Source organism: Agaricus bisporus (assembly GCF_000300575.1).
Source record: "Agaricus bisporus var. bisporus H97 unplaced genomic scaffold AGABI2scaffold_4, whole genome shotgun sequence".
NCBI classification, from domain to species: Eukaryota; Fungi; Basidiomycota; class Agaricomycetes; order Agaricales; family Agaricaceae; genus Agaricus; species Agaricus bisporus.
In genome coordinates this window covers 992,208-1,007,896 of record NW_006267367.1, presented here as the reverse complement: position 1 = coordinate 1,007,896, position 15,689 = coordinate 992,208, and the positions used below count along the sequence as shown (strand labels likewise).

The 15,689-nt window shown below is 48.0% G+C and overlaps 9 protein-coding genes across 9 annotated transcripts; 2 read left to right on the top strand and 7 right to left on the bottom strand.

Moving 5' to 3' along the window:
• The first annotated feature begins 27 nt into the window (after positions 1-27).
• Positions 28-2,577, top strand: AGABI2DRAFT_191864 (hypothetical protein). Its single transcript, XM_006460032.1, has 11 exons — positions 28-221; positions 274-304; positions 363-381; positions 435-517; positions 572-592; positions 641-696; positions 747-1,018; positions 1,081-1,276; positions 1,334-1,456; positions 1,509-1,619; positions 1,671-2,577. The coding sequence occupies exons 1-11, from the start codon at positions 58-60 to the stop codon at positions 2,260-2,262; spliced, it is 1,668 nt and encodes a 555-aa protein (XP_006460095.1). The 5' UTR covers positions 28-57; the 3' UTR covers positions 2,263-2,577.
• A 64-nt stretch (positions 2,578-2,641) lies between these two features.
• On the bottom strand, positions 2,642-4,591 carry AGABI2DRAFT_202788 (hypothetical protein; the record flags this gene model as incomplete). Its single annotated transcript, XM_006460031.1, has 2 exons — positions 2,642-4,072; positions 4,127-4,591. The coding sequence occupies 2 exons, from the start codon at positions 4,589-4,591 to the stop codon at positions 2,642-2,644; spliced, it is 1,896 nt and encodes a 631-aa protein (XP_006460094.1).
• A 115-nt stretch (positions 4,592-4,706) lies between these two features.
• Positions 4,707-5,491, top strand: AGABI2DRAFT_191863 (hypothetical protein). Its single transcript, XM_006460030.1, has 3 exons — positions 4,707-4,950; positions 5,001-5,316; positions 5,368-5,491. The coding sequence occupies exons 1-3, from the start codon at positions 4,755-4,757 to the stop codon at positions 5,459-5,461; spliced, it is 606 nt and encodes a 201-aa protein (XP_006460093.1). The 5' UTR covers positions 4,707-4,754; the 3' UTR covers positions 5,462-5,491.
• A 2-nt stretch (positions 5,492-5,493) lies between these two features.
• Positions 5,494-7,361, bottom strand: AGABI2DRAFT_191861 (hypothetical protein). Its single transcript, XM_006460029.1, has 6 exons — positions 7,032-7,361; positions 6,771-6,974; positions 6,430-6,723; positions 5,966-6,373; positions 5,767-5,905; positions 5,494-5,712 (listed from the first exon to the last, which is right to left on the bottom strand). Exons 1-6 carry the CDS (start codon positions 7,346-7,348, stop codon positions 5,575-5,577), a joined length of 1,500 nt encoding a protein of 499 aa, XP_006460092.1. The 5' UTR covers positions 7,349-7,361; the 3' UTR covers positions 5,494-5,574.
• Positions 7,362-7,439: 78 nt separating this feature from the next.
• Positions 7,440-8,487, bottom strand: AGABI2DRAFT_191860 (hypothetical protein). Its single transcript, XM_006460028.1, has 5 exons — positions 8,452-8,487; positions 8,353-8,401; positions 8,060-8,300; positions 7,790-7,997; positions 7,440-7,735 (listed from the first exon to the last, which is right to left on the bottom strand). Exons 1-5 carry the CDS (start codon positions 8,471-8,473, stop codon positions 7,497-7,499), a joined length of 759 nt encoding a protein of 252 aa, XP_006460091.1. The 5' UTR covers positions 8,474-8,487; the 3' UTR covers positions 7,440-7,496.
• Positions 8,488-8,553: 66 nt separating this feature from the next.
• AGABI2DRAFT_191859 (hypothetical protein) lies at positions 8,554-10,014 on the bottom strand. The gene is made up of 7 exons (XM_006460027.1): positions 9,722-10,014; positions 9,599-9,668; positions 9,348-9,538; positions 9,227-9,296; positions 8,942-9,177; positions 8,745-8,894; positions 8,554-8,696 (listed from the first exon to the last, which is right to left on the bottom strand). Exons 1-5 carry the CDS (start codon positions 9,943-9,945, stop codon positions 9,103-9,105), a joined length of 630 nt encoding a protein of 209 aa, XP_006460090.1. The 5' UTR covers positions 9,946-10,014; the 3' UTR covers positions 8,554-8,696; positions 8,745-8,894; positions 8,942-9,102.
• Positions 10,015-10,172: 158 nt separating this feature from the next.
• Positions 10,173-10,956, bottom strand: AGABI2DRAFT_68230 (hypothetical protein; the record flags this gene model as incomplete). Its single annotated transcript, XM_006460026.1, has 5 exons — positions 10,173-10,255; positions 10,309-10,369; positions 10,422-10,559; positions 10,630-10,781; positions 10,842-10,956. The coding sequence occupies 5 exons, from the start codon at positions 10,954-10,956 to the stop codon at positions 10,173-10,175; spliced, it is 549 nt and encodes a 182-aa protein (XP_006460089.1).
• Positions 10,957-12,293: 1,337 nt separating this feature from the next.
• Positions 12,294-13,829, bottom strand: AGABI2DRAFT_177769 (hypothetical protein). The gene is made up of 8 exons (XM_006460025.1): positions 13,733-13,829; positions 13,632-13,664; positions 13,265-13,576; positions 13,164-13,211; positions 12,738-13,112; positions 12,646-12,685; positions 12,551-12,585; positions 12,294-12,492 (listed from the first exon to the last, which is right to left on the bottom strand). The coding sequence occupies exons 1-8, from the start codon at positions 13,810-13,812 to the stop codon at positions 12,327-12,329; spliced, it is 1,089 nt and encodes a 362-aa protein (XP_006460088.1). The 5' UTR covers positions 13,813-13,829; the 3' UTR covers positions 12,294-12,326.
• A 586-nt stretch (positions 13,830-14,415) lies between these two features.
• AGABI2DRAFT_191857 (hypothetical protein) lies at positions 14,416-15,483 on the bottom strand. Its single transcript, XM_006460024.1, has 4 exons — positions 15,416-15,483; positions 15,312-15,367; positions 14,750-15,264; positions 14,416-14,697 (listed from the first exon to the last, which is right to left on the bottom strand). The coding sequence occupies exons 1-3, from the start codon at positions 15,472-15,474 to the stop codon at positions 14,795-14,797; spliced, it is 585 nt and encodes a 194-aa protein (XP_006460087.1). The 5' UTR covers positions 15,475-15,483; the 3' UTR covers positions 14,416-14,697; positions 14,750-14,794.
• Between the last annotated feature and the right edge of the window lie 206 nt (positions 15,484-15,689).

Genomic DNA, 15,689 nt, shown 5'->3' with positions numbered 1-15,689 from the left:
AAGTGGTTCTCTGATCTTTGCAGGTCTTGCACTTCACCCCCACGCTCCTTGTCTGCCATGCGTCTCTCTTTCTCCCTGCCCCTCGCTTTTCTTGCCCTCGCTGCTGCCCGTACATACCCCTTCAAGCGCCTAAAACACCCCTCCCACCTCCTCCCCCGTGCACAAATCACCGAAGACGGCCAGGTCACCACTTCAAATGCAGGGACGCCCTTCAGCCTCAGGTCGGCTCCCCCAGCTCTCCACCTTTCCCTCAGCTCACACCCTTCCCACTAGCACCATTCAGGACCTCATTTATCTCGTCGATGTATGTGTCAAGCTTGTCTTACCCAATAATTAGGCTTAACCTCTCACGCCCCGCACAGATCACTGTTGCCGGCCACAGTTCCGTACCCTTCGCTTCCTTCGGCGTCCATCGCCCGCTTATATTCCTGCAGACTATACCGTCCAGCTCGACACGGGCTCTTCTGACCTCTGGATAAAAGGGGAAACAAACCCGCTACCTGGCGTGACTACCACCGTATGTTCTATTTCCGCACTCCTATGTCAATCGCCTGATTTTTTTTTTCTCAAGGACTCTTTCTACAACATCACTGTAAGTGGTCCAACTTCTTAGTCAACCCACACCTTCACCTCGTGGTAGTATGTCCTCGGTTGGGCTTCCGGCCACCTTGCTTATGCCCCCGTCGAGTTTATATCGTAAGTGCTCCTCATCTACCCCTTTAATTGTGTAAGCACATACATTCCAGGTTGAAAGTCGACAAACAAGCTTTGCTTGACGTTGATGCCGCCGACAACCCAGTTCTCGGATACGGTCTTGATGGAATATGCGGCCTCGGCTTTGATAGTCTTTCTAGCATTGACTACGGTGTCAACCAAACCTCGTCAGATTCTGGTCGCAGTCTCCTACACAACCTCTTCGCTCTCAACCCGTCCGAGCCCAATTTTATCGCCTTTTCTCTTCACCGCAGCACAGCAGGTGGCGGAGATGATGATGATGTTGAAGGCAGCTTTTCCATAGGTATCGTATACTTTTGGGCGAGGTCCTCGTTCCCCTCTCCTCGCTGACTCTCTTCCACCTAGGTGAATATGAACCCGAGTATGCTGCCGTCGCCAATACTTCCAAGATTTCCACTTGGCCTCTACATTTTCCCAAGAGGTGGACTGTACTCTTGGACTCTCTAATTGTCGGAGATCATCTTGTGGTTCCCCATACACAAATTTCCACCGCTCCGAGTAACAAGGCAGTTGTTTTGTTGGACAGCGGCGCGTCTTATACGTGAGTAATCGTCTCCGCTGTCGAGTGTATCAACTCAAGAAATCGCTCCTTGGACAGTTATGCCCCCAAATCAATTGTTGACGCAATCTATGCGAACATCACAGGCGCGCGCTTTGATGAGAAAAGCAACCAATGGTTGGTACCATGCGATCATGAGGTCAACATGGCACTTCAAATTGGGTATGTATAATAATCTCGTTGATCCTGGAAAGGAAATTCATATTTCGTACAGAGGCCAAGTCTTTCCGCTCAATCCGCTTGATGTGACGCCCACGACGCCCGGGAACAACAAAACATGTGTGGGTTCTTTTATTCCATCTCAACTTTCCGCGGAGAGTCAATTGTGAGTCCGCAACTATCTTTTATCCTTACATCATATTTACCGCGCGTGTAGTGACTGGCTCATCGGTGACAACTTTCTTCGCTCCGTTTATGCTGTATACGATTTCGGTGACTTCGACGACAAGGGTGTTGCAGGTCCTCCCTATATGCGCCTTCTTTCGCTCGTCAATCCCGATGACGCCTCTGCCGATTTCCACGAGATCAGAGGTGGTTCCCCCCAACATAACATCACCTACAAGGGTCTCAATGAAACTGCCAACACGCCTTCCTTCTTTATTTCGGACGACGTTTCCGAATCGATAGAGACGATAAGCAAACTTGTCCCCGCCATGTTGGCTGTGGTTGCATTCAATGCTATCGTACTTGTTGTGCTGATAATTGGTGGAGTCGTCTGCTGGATGAAAAAGAGAAGATTGAGAAGCTTCCAGCGAAGGGTCACAAGAGGTCGCGAGGGTTTGAGTCCCATGCCCATGAACCCCGTGTCGAGTTATACACCAGGTGGGCAGTTGCCATCGAGCATGCCCGTTGCTTATGAGCCAGTATCGATGGCTCTTACCGAGGATACTTTCGTACCACCCTCCCCCGCGTTCCATAAGCTCGACCGCAACATGCAGCCTGGTGATCGACCAAAATCGATTGCATAAAAAGATAATTCGACTTCTCTTCCTCCCGCCCTCCTGTAATTTCTAACTCTTTACTTTCCTTGTGGACTTGATTATCATCGTTTTGCCGTGCTCATTTTCCTTCCCGTTGACGCGTTGGCATTGTACATTCTTTTCACCTGCCTCATTCTTTGGATTTCCTTGCGTAGATCTCACAATACCTCTATTTGCTTCCAACTGCGTAACCCCGACTTCATCGAGTGGACATTGCTTTGCTTTGGGACGTTCGTTCGCTTCATGATTGCTAATGTCACCATACCACGGCTACTTGCCACATTATAATCCATGAAGATCTATGTTAGGTTATATTATAAGTGACATCGTGATTACTATATATATCATGAGAACTTGGTGTTTCCACTTAGGCAAAAGCAGCAAATCGACCTCTATCGTCCTTCCTGAATTGATGTTGTGTTCTCAGTAAAGGTGATACGTTTTCCGGGACGGTCTTCTTGAAAGTGGAAATGAATGCTTCCTGCTCACTTTCCTTCAACTCCAAATTCGCTCTCTCAGCGAATGCCCTCCACTTTTTAGCCTGCTCGGAATATTTGGCCTCTGTACCTCCAGCAAGCACATACTCCACCATCTCAACAATAGCAGATGCAAGCTTGGCGACGTAAAAGCCTCTATTCTTTATTGTCTTGCGACTGCCATCGGACGTTTCGGTGGTCCTAGCCAAGAGTTTATCCAAACCCACATGGTCGATGATTCTCAAACATTGTCGCATATGGGAACGACTTTTAGTGGCATAGGCAGTGCGTACAAGGCTCGACATGGATTCCGCTGTAGGCATGATGTTTCGATCATTCGACCGTCGATCCAAACGTGGTACACTAGCCACAGCACCATCCATGAAATCATGAGAATGGTACCCGGTCATTAAATCGAATGTACGAGTAGCAGAGTTCCAGTCGGCTGAATGCCAACAGGTGAGGAGGATAAGGTTAAATGTGGAGGCTTGAGGTCGGATGATACCACCATTGGGACCCGTGAGTTCTTGTCGAAGCATCCATTGGAGGAGTTGCAAAGATTGATATGCTGATGATTTGACATTCAATGATTGGTGGGCACGAAGGACTTCTTCTAGATGTAACCTGTCCAACAGCTCCACTCCACCAGTATTCGATGGACGCCGTTTGACTTGATTGAAGAAGTCAATACAAATATCATAGTTACGGCTCACGTTGCACAATCGGAGAATTGCAGATAGGGTCTGGGCGGTGAGAAAAAGTTTGCCCTGCACAGATTGCGTTCCGGGTACGCATAAGCCATAAAAATCCCGAGCGATGTGAAAGGCGCGATCATGATCCGGGGTTTGACCTCGTGTGAGGGCAGAAATGGCAGATGTTGCCAAGTGAGAGTCAATGACAAAGTCATTCTGTCGCTTGGAGGCATCGATTACTTGTGACCACAACAGCTTCACGTTGACTTGGGGTAACGCCTTTGCTTCAGGTTCTAGTTGAGATGCGAGTGTTTGAAATATAGAAGTGAAGATGAGGGGATTCGGGGCGAGAGGACCATCAGTATCGAGGGAGTAAAAAACGTCGAAAATTTCTCTGTAGCATCGGGCATTACCGAGAATTTTAATGTATGAGGCAAGGGGGTCGATGGAGAGCTCCCGACTGGATGGGTCATGGCGTTTGACAGACTCTATGTGCGATCTGAAACTCTCGTAAAGAGAGCGAGCGTTCTTGAGCTGCTGAGTACATCGAGAAAAGTCCTCAATGCGAGCCAAACCATTGAAGATGGTCAAATACGTTCGTGTGGTAGGACTGTGACCGCGTCGTTTCATCTACAGGAAGTTTGAATGAATATTCTAAGCTGGGAGAACGAAAAGTGGACGAACATCGACATAGAGGGAGTAAGCAACCTTGTATCGCCGGGCTTTCAAGGCTTCCCAGATCAAGGTATTCCAGACAGGCGTGTTCTGGGCGTCCAGAGGCGAAGTCTTGAGCAATGACACAGCTTCATCCAACTTGCCTCTCTCGCAAAGTTTCCGGAGTCGCTGGGAGAGTACATGAGGCTCAAGCAAAACCAAACCCTCTGTGGAACGGGATTCGATCGCTTCCTCAGAAGACAAATGCTTCGAGCGATACCTGGTAGGCTCTTTTGCTTTTGCTGGTGGAGAACGCGCAACAGGCGGTCTGCTTGTTTTGGTCTTGGACAGCTGCTGACGGCGAATCCACCTGGGGGGTTGAAGTTGCCCGATGTCCGGAGGACGATAATCCCCTTTTGAAGCTGAGGTTAGAGAAAAAGAACGGAGGTTTGAGGGAGGAAGAGAGCGGAGAAGGGCGTTGGTGTGACGGAGCATTTGCTACATGAGTCTGCAAGAACACGAAAAAGTCAATGGCAAGGTCAGTGTCACGTGTCGCTGTAGATCGAGATTTAACCGACATATCCTGCACAGTGTCCCCGAGCTTTCACAGAGCTCTTCCCCACCCTTATAAACCGCGCAATTATGCATCACTTGGCGCATGGCTCTCGGATTCCTTGCCTTCTGCTTCGCATGCTGTCTCACCCTCGTCACTGCGATACCCACCTTTGAGCACTTCAACGCCTGGGACACCAACATGGGCTCCCTCGTCCCAGGCGCATCCTACATCGAGATGATGGCGAGTAAGCACAAAGGCAATCCTTCGATCAAGAGGTACCTCAACACTTTCGACGAAGGTAATTAATCCGAAATCCATCCACCTGCAATCACACACCGTCCCTCACAGGTACCCCCGGAAATATCACCCTCTGGGGCATAAGTCGTCGTCCAGAGTGGTTCTATATCTGTCAAAACAAACTCTATCAAGTTATTAACTCAACAGCTATCTACCCAGTTAATGCCCATAATATTACCGGCACAGATGGCCACCCTCTTCAGCTTATCAGTGCTGAAAACCACGGGGGCAACCGCTACGGTACATGGAGGTGGCAGGGATCGATGCTCTTCTATGAAGAGGGAAATCTCAACAATGGTGGTTTGTTTTATGAATGCAAATTAGAGAACCAAGGCCGTGGCCCAGGCGTTTTTACATTTCTCATACAGTCAGTTCGCTATCAGGCCAGCTTACTCCAAACTCATTCTAGAATGCACAGATCTAGACCGCCGCCACATTGCTCCCCGCTCACTCTTCATGGATTCGATAAGATTCTTGTGAAAGAACAAAGCAATCCCGCGTACAGCATATGACAGTTGCGAAATCTTATATCGCTGTGATGTATCAATAACAACGATGGGCTTTGCTTATAAATAATATACGTATTACGCTCAGCAGCAATTGTGGTGTGCATACTTAAACTATCCTATGTCGCCTTTTGCTTTTTTGGGATTGTTAGGTCGATTCGCCTCACAACAAATGTGAAGAAGAACAACCCAAAGAAAACAGCGGATACCGCCACCGGTTTTCTGAAATGGTCCCCGCTGCTGAGTTTATAGCGAACCTTTTTTCTCGAATGAGATACGATAAACGACAACGACGAGTGGTGTCAACTTACATAGATATTCTTTGCATGCGCAGGGGTAAGATCTTTGTACTCGAACATGATGGCTGGACGACCAATCGTATCCAAGTAGGCTGTGTGTTTGTCGAGCCAAAGTGTCAGAGAAGGGTAGGGAGTAACGACTTCGACGTCACTATAATGCAGTTTTGTTAGATAAACAAAAATTACTTGAGCGTGGAAAGAACCTCCTTACGTTGCACCTTCGGGTAACACAATCTTGAGCTCGTGTTGGTTTACAACAGCGCCGGGAATGGTCGTCATTATTGGTATTTCAACGTTATACTCTCCTGTTGCCGAATTGTAGCCGGCAACACCAGCCAAGTCTGCATCCCAGCCCACAGTGAATGTATAATTCCAACCGCCCATCAGGGGATACCTCAACTTCATATTTAACAAGCTTGTCTTCATGACTGGCTCGCCCTTAGCGACTGCCGGAGCAACATTCAGCTTAGATGTGGAGACATTGCCGATTTGGTCGTAGTAATAAACGTTGTCGATGCCCGGTGGGAGGTCGAGAGACAGGGAATGCAATACATGAGGTACTTGTGAGCCCTTGTAAAGTTGACCTTGATAATCGACGCGCGAAAAGTGGCCTTTCAGCCTAGGAAAATATCGCGTCAGCCAACTCGCAGGCCTGAAGCGGAGGGAAGAACGTACTTGGGACCGGCATTTTTCAAGACAACTTGATCCTCAGTATTGATATTCGATCCCCAATGACTAATTTCCACAGCACGCTTATAGCTTGTTACCTCTAAGACGGGCTGTTCGTGGTAATAACGGACGGTAACGGGTTGCTGGTAAGTCTTGAGGAAGTCCTTGTTGGTCGAAACCGGGATACTACTGAAAGGACCATAGGTAACGACAGCACCAGACTTCGCAACCACATTGCCCGTTGTAAAGGCATCTACATTTGTAGGAGTTGTATAGGAGATGATGCGGGGAACCAGAGCTCTGGTCCTGTGAATAATTTCATCGCATATGGGCGCAAATAAACTCACTTGATTTTGGTGCGCTGGACCAACGTTGGGTATCTGCTGATGACATAGAGGTCGGTGGTATACCTCAATGCCTGTTGATCGGTCTGACTAGCAAATTCTGGCCACGGGTCTGTCATATGAGTCTGGATAGTCTCCACCACAAGGTTTAGTGTTGCATTCACTGCCAACTTCTCGGGTAATACAACATCCACTTCGGTGAACTTACTGTCGACGAGTTCAAGTCGGATCAGAGAGATTTAATCGTGTAATAACTAGACTCACGCGTTGCCATAGAACGGCTTCTCCCTGATCTGAAGCGGGTCCTTTTGGTTTTTTACTCTAACCTCTAGGAAACTCGAAGCGTCCCTCTCCCTGCGAGGGAATGAGACTGTGTATATATCTTGCTCGTCGGCCAGACTCTTGATTGCGATTGTCGTCGTGACGTGGACGACTGAACCACCTAACGCTACTGTGCGCACGATCGCGCTGTTCTCAAAAGCTACGCCTGTTTCCGCCGCCGCTGCGGAGCATGATGTGTGGATGATAGAGGCGAGAGCGACGAAGAGAAGTTGAGGGAGCGTTCGCCAACCAAGTGGCATAGTTGTCGAGGGAGGAACCAAGTTGACGAGTCCTGTCACACCGACGCTCACCGACGTGTCCAATCTATTTTTGGATCGCTTTTGCCAGGTTCGCGTCGCCAGAGTAAATTATTAAAATTAAGAGCCAGTAAATACTGATATCTATGAACTACCAGGTCCACGTAGGAGCAGGATTCCGTAGTGGGACGTCTTCTCGTGTGACGCCAGCCGAGACAATCCGCTTCAGGATCTTTCTTCTCTGCCCCGCTTTTTTCTCTTCTAATGTCTTGCCTTCTCGTAAGACCACGGTCATCCTAGAACATGGGTGTTGTCGAAAACCGAAATGGCCCCTTCCACGTGGTTCAACTTGAGCTGGGACTTGAACTCCTTTGCCCACCCAAGCCTCAGCTACAAAAACGAAATTAGCCTGAAGCGAAGTAAGGGCAGTGCAGCAAAACTTACAGACTATCAATTTTGAACGGTTGAGATGCTTATAACGCGTAGCGTGATCCTTGGCCGTGGCCAACATGTTCATGATCCTTGTGCTGGCTCGTTTCTCACTAAACTGCATTTGCAAAATTGCCCAATCTATAGGCTTTCCAGATATCTGGTTTGCTAGCATGTTCAGTTTTCTGGGCGAGATCTTGAATTCCGCCGTCGAATATTTATGCTACCAACAATCATACCACCGTTCAGTCGACGAGAAATTACGTCCCTTATAGCAGAACACACCTCTTTGCGTCGAGGTTTCTTCACGGCTTTCCTCACGTCTATTGCATTGCTTCTTACAGTGCCCGTCTTGACAACCGTGGTATCCTTGACTGGAGCGACAGGTTGAATATCGAACACGCTCTGAGTCCCTTGCTCTGCAGCCTGCTTCTTGGCAGCCTCGATTTCCTCTGTTGCTTGTTTCTCTTTGGGTACTGGAGATACTTTTTCTCGGACCCATGATAGAGGGTTGAAACGGCTCGCACTTGCCAAAGACAGTCAGAAAGTCAATGGCCAAGAAGGTTGGAACAGCGTACTATGTCCTGCTTTGGCCCAGCAGCTTGGACCGTGCGACGGGGAGAGCTGCTGTACTACATTTGAATGCCACGATGGAACCTGAAAGCAAAAGTACACACCGTTCCGCAAGCCTACCTGCATTGTCCGAGCAAAAGTGCTTTGTCACATCCCCGTACCATGTCACGCGGCTTATGAGGTCACGACGCTTCGTTAAACGTTGTGTCTCCTTCAATACCCATTCCTCCGGGCAGCTCACCTTAGCTGTGAGGAAGAATCATGTTTCTGATTGGTACTATTCTTCAAGTCTCCCTTCTGCTTGTAAATGCCATTGCTATCCTGAACGAGGAACGCTTTCTAGCCAGAAGTATGTCCTAAGCTCTTCCTATGTCTGCACATGCTCATACCCATCCAGTCGGATGGGTTTCGACAAGTCGACTCCGAACCCACAGTGCAAATGCGGGATACAATCACCCTTACGAACAGAATGGCTACGGAAACGAAGACGTTGGAATCAAAGCCCGCCTGATAGACCTTATAGGCGCTGTCCGCACCCTCATGCGTAGTCAGTGGTCACTACGTTCGCCTGGCTTTTCACTGATGGCTTTGCAGTTCCACTCATAGCAATAAACGTAGCCGTCATTCTATACGAATTGGTCTGGGGATGAATGTATCCACTTTCTACCTTTACAACTGCATCCATTGGGAAACGTGAACGACAGCGGCAGCCCGATGCGATTTCCTTTTCAAGAAAGCCACCCTCTACTATTCACCTAACCTCGGAAAGAGTTGAGTCTATCATACTCGTCGTTGATTTGGCGAACAAAGTCATTAACAGTATGGCCGCCCTGGGAACCACTTGAGTTCTAAATCAAAGACAGTGTCGGGAAAACACACCTCGCATTCCTTCCAGGTGCCATCGTGCACGCATACTCTACGTGAATTGATAATGATTGTGCAGCTTTTACTGTAATTGAGATGAATAGAGAAAAACGTGGCAAAGGTTTGAGAAACTTACGTGACTTCCAAGTCGTGAGCCAGCCTCACGCTTTTCCGAAGAAGATCCACACCTTCATCTCCTTTACCACTACCGTCTTCCCCGGCACACTGGCCCGCCCCAGACGCGTTCCAATCGATTTGCGCAGCTTCGGCGCATTTCAGGGCGACACTGGGCTTTCCTATCTGGGCTATCCCTTCAAAATTCTGACACTGAACAAAGTTCCATCATTGGTCCGGGGATGCATATTTAGCGATACATAGTTGCTGTACATTTCCTGCGCATTCCTCTGCTCCATGTTTGCAGATGATGCCCCCAAAGTCAGGCTTGGATTCATCAAATCTAGATATGTGTCAAAAGGAGAATGTTGTAATTCAACGAGAAGAACTATGTACTTCGCAACATAGACAAGCGATAGGTCCATTTTGTCGCCTACTTTCCCGAGCACCTCATTGAAAGTAGATTCACACAAGAGGGCGTCGGGGCATTTGCTCATTACCCCAAGCTGAACTGGTACCCTGGTGTCAAAAGTTCTATCTGACGCCGTCTGGTCAACAAGGGGGACATGTGGGGATGCAGAGACGAGGACGAAAAGGAGAGTGAGCAGAGGAAGGTGCATGGTGGTGGAAGCGTAGGGGAGGCAGGTAGCTCGGCCATTGCGTCATAGATGCACAAGATGTCCTTGTTTGGAGTCACCTTGCTACAGGCTACAGCTGTAACTAAGTCTTTATGTCAATATTTCAGCCGCTGCTTCCTTTGAGCACAGTCTAACCTCGTCAGTTCTTGAATCGGCCATCTCGTAGATTGAAATCCATTTAATATCCCCGAGTCTGGGATCGTCCGCTACTACCTTTGTGCGGCGTCCCATAGTCTCCGGGCTTCTTCGTCGGTAGAGGGTGGAACAAAGTATTGACAGCGAGACCGAAACGCTGCAACAGTTGATAGAGTTACTACTGACTGAGAAATCCAACTCGAAACTCACCTTCGACCGCTCGCTTGCGCACAATGTTTTCAACCGTCAATTCATTATGAACTTGATTCCGCTGAAAGCCAACTTTTAAGCAATCAACTTTCTCACTAAGAATGAGGATATACCTTCACTTCATCGGCAAATATCGCTGCTTGCGTTGCTCGTTTTTGGGCTGGATCATTGCTCTCTTGCAAGGCTTCTCGTTTCTCTTTCAGCGACTGTTCTACTGTAGTTGTGCAGTAGTCGACCAATTGCGTCCGCCGCTTCCAGTTTTCTGGTCCAAGCCATCAAGTTAGTTAAAGAATAATTCTCTAAAGTCAAAGACTTACCAACTAACTCGCGCCATAAGTAGGCACACGCCTGATTTTGGACATTCCCTTTGGCCCCACTTTCTTGTTCCCGCTGTCGATCTCTCACTGTGGCATTGGCCCTATTCAACCGCATTGTGATTGTGTCATCTAGCCTACGGTACTCCCTGAGGATGTCTATTTCAGAAATGAACAAATGCAAACCAGATCCAGCAAGTTAAGTGTAATGGTGCTCACCTTTGAATAACGAGAGGTCTTGGCAAGTGGAGGGTGAAACATGGACTACTTGTGAGTTGGATGAAGGCGCTTGAAGGGCTATGCTACCGAGCCGGGGACTGTGTCTGGAGGGCATTTGGCACTTAGAAGGAGTGCATTTCAGACCTGACGCTGTTGCCGAATAGTTTGTTGGGACTGCCGATCCTGTGCCGATCTGAGTTAATGCCTGTGATGCCGTGATGCCACATCAGCACTTCCTTCAGGAACCTCCTTCATGTCCTTGACGGCGGACTCCGTTTCAGAAAATACTACATATACAAGCATATGCACTGCTAGTACAGTATGATTCCCGAATATTCTGATTGTTGTCTTCCGTTTCTAGTCGGTTTAGACACCGGCTCTCGCCCACTAGCACCCTTTGAACTTTCCGGTTTCGCAAACATCAAGTTAAGAACATTTATCCAGATGCGTGTCCCCACCGTTAGCCGTATGACATGAAACCCCGTGGAACATGGTTCGAGGTGGGAATGGAATTAGTACCATGTGTCCCATTGTGTTCTACTTTTTGATTGCCTGACCCCACAAATGCACTCATTGTCACCCACAACTCTCGACCATTGCAGGAAACATGAAAGATGTAGTTCGGATCTCGAAAGTAAGAAAAATACATAAAGAGAAACAAAAACAAAAACAATAAAAAAAAATCCATCCTTCATGAACAAACATTGTACAGGGTTATGCCAAGCTTGGGAAAATTGATCTGCACTGATGCCATAAAGCTGGTCCATGTAATGGCGTAAAGAAACAAAAAGTCAGGGACTGCAATGATCAATGACAAAGGAGAGGATGCAGTGTATTATATATGTCAGTATATGTCAAGTGGAACTACTAGGCGAATGACAATAGGCAAAACAAAAAGAAAAAGAACAAAAAATACGATATCAGCCTTATCTCCACGGCGTTTAAATGCGATCTCAGATTCTTCACACAGCGCCAAGATCCACCTATACCATACTCGGCCATACTCCTCTCACTGAGAGGCTGACGTTCCTCATTTAGGCGATTTTTATGTCTTTGCAGCTGATGTTACGAGTAGAATGGAGCGACGCTAAATTTTCACAACAAGATATCATCTCGGTTAGGAAGGTATATTCTGGTATATTCGTATTTGCCTCACACAATGTCTTGAGGACCACAGGGACAACGTGGCCCTGTCTGCGTTTAAATGGTAGAGTTAAAAATGGCGTTCCGCTTCTGGAGATCAAGCACTGTAATTGGGACTGCTGTATTGTACAAACTTTGACGCTATCACGGTACGTAGGAAGATAAATTAAGATGATGTGAACTGATAAGAACAAGTAAGCTATTCAAAAAGATTTTGTGCAAATTAACGACCTGTACTCTCCTGTACTGCTGGAAAAGAAGAAGAAAAGTAAAAATAGGGCGAAGGGCGATTCCGTAAAGTTATTTGAGATTTGTGGGTCTTGGGTATGAATATACTGATATCTATGCTGTGTCTGGATTCCCAGTCAATTGACGCCCCTCTCTGGGTGCTCTCTTGGTCTGTTTGGAGACATAGCCGTGAGCTTCCTGGTAATGCCTGTGGCGTCGAGCAACATCATTGAAGCGTTTGTCGCATTCATATTTGCACCTGAACGGGAATATTCGGAGACTGTATCATTGCCCGTTGATCAGAATTTCTGTAAGATGGAACAACGAAACAAGCTTACTGTATACTCGAGATATGTGTGACAGCACATGTTTCCTAAAATTCAACAGTATAAGTCAGACAACCCGGAATCATAATCGGGTACAAAGAACCGACCTGATGGAATGCCGCGTCGCAGTAAGGACAATGATATTGCCTGAAGAATATTAGTATCGATCCAACATGTAGGTAATGAGCTCGAGGCTCACTTCATTTTGAGGTGAACACCCTCAATATGGCGTTGTACGAGTTGTTTCTTTCCTGAATAACTACAGCTGTCGAATGTACACCGGTGGTCCTTCTTGCCGTCCAGACTTGGGTCGTAGACAGTATAATCCTCCCATTTTCCATTCAGATGGGTAGGAACGGGATGCTTTCTTATGAGCATACGAAGTTGTGGGACGGTGATCTCGCTGAGGGAAGCCCCATTGAGGGCCTTCTTGAGAGCCGCAGAATGGACAAGATCGTGTACCACTGGACTCGGAGACCGACGCGCCCGGCGTGATATCCTACGCCCTTCGGAGGCGGTGTTACGAGACATTGACCTTTGTGGTGGAGGAACAGTTAGATCGCACTGCGACACCCTGAGCGGAAATAAGATTTGAGAAGGGAACTATATCGTGATATAGACGTACTGTTTATCATCTGGAAGTAATCCAAACAGTGAATGAGGGCTTGGAGTACTGATGGGAAAAAAATTACTGTGTGGCGTCGTGATTGCACGCGTGTTACTTACGAGTAGCATGAGACATCACTCTCAGGTGCTGGAATTCGAGGTCGGATGAGTTTGAATTTATTGAGTACTTCAGGAAGACCAGAGTCCTCATCGTCCATGTCGTATGAAGAAGCTGTTTCATATCCTTCGCTACAGAAGGACTGTGGCGAATTCCGTCGAGACCCTCCTGGTTCAAGTTTGAGAGGTGGTAGATCAACCGAAGTCGGACACTGTGTGGCGTCGGAAAACCCACTGCCGTATTCAACTGAACTGCAGCAGCTAACAGAGGGAAAGCGACGGCCGACTTTAGGAAGCAGACTATCGTAAGAAGACCTGTACCACAGTATTCAGTGGGACATTGTCGTTGCGCAGGCCTCACAGTACTTACCCCGGCGAGGAGGATCGAGAAGAGGGTTCCATACTATAGAAAAAAAGGCGAAGACAATGGATGCTCAGCAGGATACAGATGAGACGGCTAAACCAACCAACCGGTGAATACGGCTGCTCAAAGTGTCCTTTAAGGAAGAAAGGCTGGTGAGTCGAATGGCGTCGCTCGTGTGCTCGCGCATCGGTGGTGGAGAAAGTGACAAGCGACTATCGGAGTCTAGGATCATAAATGGTTAGCAACCATTGCGTGGGTAAGCGTGTAAAGATCCTTACTTTCAGTCTTGAAAAGACTTTGCGTGTTCAAGCGCATATCAGTCAAAGTTCATAACGTCAAAGGGATAAAGGAGAGTGAGATGAAAAATTGACGATGTGTGATGAAAATATTCGAAGGAAAAGTGAGTCGCAATTCCAATTAATTGTGATGGATGATAAGAACCGACTCACCGTGGTGTTGGCTGAGGATTACCTTTCAACGGATGATAGAAGCTACTATGATAGGGGGTAGAACTATGGCGGGACATATCGATAGGAAATGCTGAGGTAGATGGAAAGAGGGAGTGATGTATGAATAACCTTGTTGTCCGTCGATGGGCAGTATTTAAGCCCGCAGATTCAGGTGTGGTATAAATAAGGACCTCCAAAGGGACGAAACGGGTATGTTTGGATCAAAATAAAATAAAATATAAAGTACAAACTGTGCGTCCAGATCTTGGAGATGGGCTCTGCCATAAGGGGCCCAAGAAGCCTGAAGCGAATCGGACGCCACACAGGAGAACAGAGACGCTACATGCAACGTACCTCTTTCACACAAGCGAACCGTACATACGTGGTGATTACCGGCATTTCGATTCAAGCTTGATGACCATCACTTCGGCGACGAAAAGGGGATACTGTGGTGAAGCGATTCAATTTTCAACCGTCAAATCCGCCGCCATTGAGCCTTAAAACATTAGTATTGATCCCACGGATAGGATCGGCGCCTGGAATGAATTGATATGCAAACAAAATTGGTCATTATACATCAAAACGGACAAATATACAGGAAAGGGCCTGATTCCGAGGCCATACTGGAGTCAACTCTCAGAGGCTTTTTCGGGGGAGACTCAACCGAGGGCTCACCCGACTGCCATTTCCGTTGTGTTGAGGGTATAAAGGCATAACAGGTCAGTTGAAAACGGCCGGTTCGAACGCAGTGTGGTTGGAGTTGTGTGATTGTTGAACGCTCCAGTCCTCCTCGTCTACTTCATCGGCGGGTGTCATAGTAATCTCTGTGTCCAACGACTGATGAGAGAAGTGGAGAGCCCCGACGGGTAAGGACTGTGTGGGTCTCATACCCCGTTGTCTGCGCAACGGCTTAGTAGCCCTGGTTGTCTTACTGTCCACGAGCTGAGCACTGTATTCATCGCTGTGTTGGACGTCAGTCAACACGCTGTCCGGCTCTGCATCGCTGCCACGGTCTGCTGAACGAGAGCGTTTCTTTTTCGCGTCTGGAACGGCAGAGCGGGCGGGGATCGGCCTAGAAGGGCCAAAGAGATCGCGGTTAATGTCCTTTGCAGATGCAAAGATTGTAGTGGTAGATTGGGCCTTTGTGAATGATCGAGAGCTTGGTGGAGTAATATACCCCTCCGTCACACCTGGCAGATGGTAAGCCAGGTTTGGAATGGACAATGTGCAACCATACTTTTTCTGATACGTGCAGCGGTACTACGTAGCTGTGCATTGAGATCGGGAGAGGTTCTACGTAGTGTTTGAGTGTAGTTTGAGTGGAGATGGTGGCAAGCATACTCATTTGAAGCAAAAGCAATTTTCCTATCCGCAGATGCTCGCTCCAGCGAGTCAGCCATCTGGAAAGGTCTGGCAAGGCCACATTCAGCTGTCAGTGCTTCGGATCAGGCGCAAGTCACGTGAATGTCAGTATCGGCTGCCGGATAAGGCGTGGGTAAGTACTAAGCACGTTTTATTGCGCCACGACGAGGGCAAAGATTGTTGGGTGGTCTGAGTCGTCGGTAGTCCGCCCAGCTTGTATTTGCTGCTGTGGGGGGTGTCAGATTGCACCGGA

Excerpts from the sequence above, each read along its gene's own strand:
- AGABI2DRAFT_191857 (XM_006460024.1), bottom strand. The coding sequence starts at position 15,474 with ATGGCTGACTCGCTGGAGCGAGCATCTGCGGATAGGAAAATTGCTTTT. Across the intron at positions 15,368-15,415 it reads ATTGCTTTTGCTTCAAATGA|AACCTCTCCCGATCTCAATG; the intron begins GTATGCTTGCCA and ends AACACTACGTAG. Across the intron at positions 15,265-15,311 it reads CGCTGCACGTATCAGAAAAA|GTGTGACGGAGGGGTATATT; the intron begins GTATGGTTGCAC and ends ACCATCTGCCAG.
- AGABI2DRAFT_191860 (XM_006460028.1), bottom strand. The coding sequence starts at position 8,473 with ATGCAGGTAGGCTTGCGGAACG. Across the intron at positions 7,998-8,059 it reads AGAAACCTCGACGCAAAGAG|CATAAATATTCGACGGCGGA; the intron begins GTGTGTTCTGCT and ends GATTGTTGGTAG. Across the intron at positions 7,736-7,789 it reads CCGTTCAAAATTGATAGTCT|CTGAGGCTTGGGTGGGCAAA; the intron begins GTAAGTTTTGCT and ends TCGTTTTTGTAG.
- AGABI2DRAFT_191864 (XM_006460032.1), top strand. The coding sequence starts at position 58 with ATGCGTCTCTCTTTCTCCCTGCCCCTCGCTTTTCTTGCCCTCGCTGCT. Across the intron at positions 697-746 it reads GCCCCCGTCGAGTTTATATC|GTTGAAAGTCGACAAACAAG; the intron begins GTAAGTGCTCCT and ends CATACATTCCAG. Across the intron at positions 1,620-1,670 it reads CTTTCCGCGGAGAGTCAATT|TGACTGGCTCATCGGTGACA; the intron begins GTGAGTCCGCAA and ends CCGCGCGTGTAG.
- AGABI2DRAFT_191861 (XM_006460029.1), bottom strand. The coding sequence starts at position 7,348 with ATGCCACTTGGTTGGCGAACGCTCCCTCAACTTCTCTTCGTCGCTCTC. Across the intron at positions 6,374-6,429 it reads TTGAAAAATGCCGGTCCCAA|GCTGAAAGGCCACTTTTCGC; the intron begins GTACGTTCTTCC and ends ATATTTTCCTAG. Across the intron at positions 5,713-5,766 it reads CGCATGCAAAGAATATCTAT|GTTCGCTATAAACTCAGCAG; the intron begins GTAAGTTGACAC and ends TCGAGAAAAAAG.
- AGABI2DRAFT_191863 (XM_006460030.1), top strand. The coding sequence starts at position 4,755 with ATGGCTCTCGGATTCCTTGCCTTCTGCTTCGCATGCTGTCTCACCCTC. Across the intron at positions 4,951-5,000 it reads CCTCAACACTTTCGACGAAG|GTACCCCCGGAAATATCACC; the intron begins GTAATTAATCCG and ends CGTCCCTCACAG. Across the intron at positions 5,317-5,367 it reads GTTTTTACATTTCTCATACA|ATCTAGACCGCCGCCACATT; the intron begins GTCAGTTCGCTA and ends TAGAATGCACAG.
- AGABI2DRAFT_177769 (XM_006460025.1), bottom strand. The coding sequence starts at position 13,812 with ATGCGCGAGCACACGAGCGACGCCATTCGACTCACCAGCCTTTCTTCC. Across the intron at positions 13,212-13,264 it reads AGTGATGTCTCATGCTACTC|TACTCCAAGCCCTCATTCAC; the intron begins GTAAGTAACACG and ends TTTTCCCATCAG. Across the intron at positions 13,113-13,163 it reads TTACTTCCAGATGATAAACA|GGTGTCGCAGTGCGATCTAA; the intron begins GTACGTCTATAT and ends ATTTCCGCTCAG.
- AGABI2DRAFT_191859 (XM_006460027.1), bottom strand. The coding sequence starts at position 9,945 with ATGCACCTTCCTCTGCTCACTCTCCTTTTCGTCCTCGTCTCTGCATCC. Across the intron at positions 9,539-9,598 it reads CAGAGGAATGCGCAGGAAAT|TGTCAGAATTTTGAAGGGAT; the intron begins GTACAGCAACTA and ends AACTTTGTTCAG. Across the intron at positions 9,297-9,347 it reads GCTCACGACTTGGAAGTCAC|TAAAAGCTGCACAATCATTA; the intron begins GTAAGTTTCTCA and ends TCTCAATTACAG.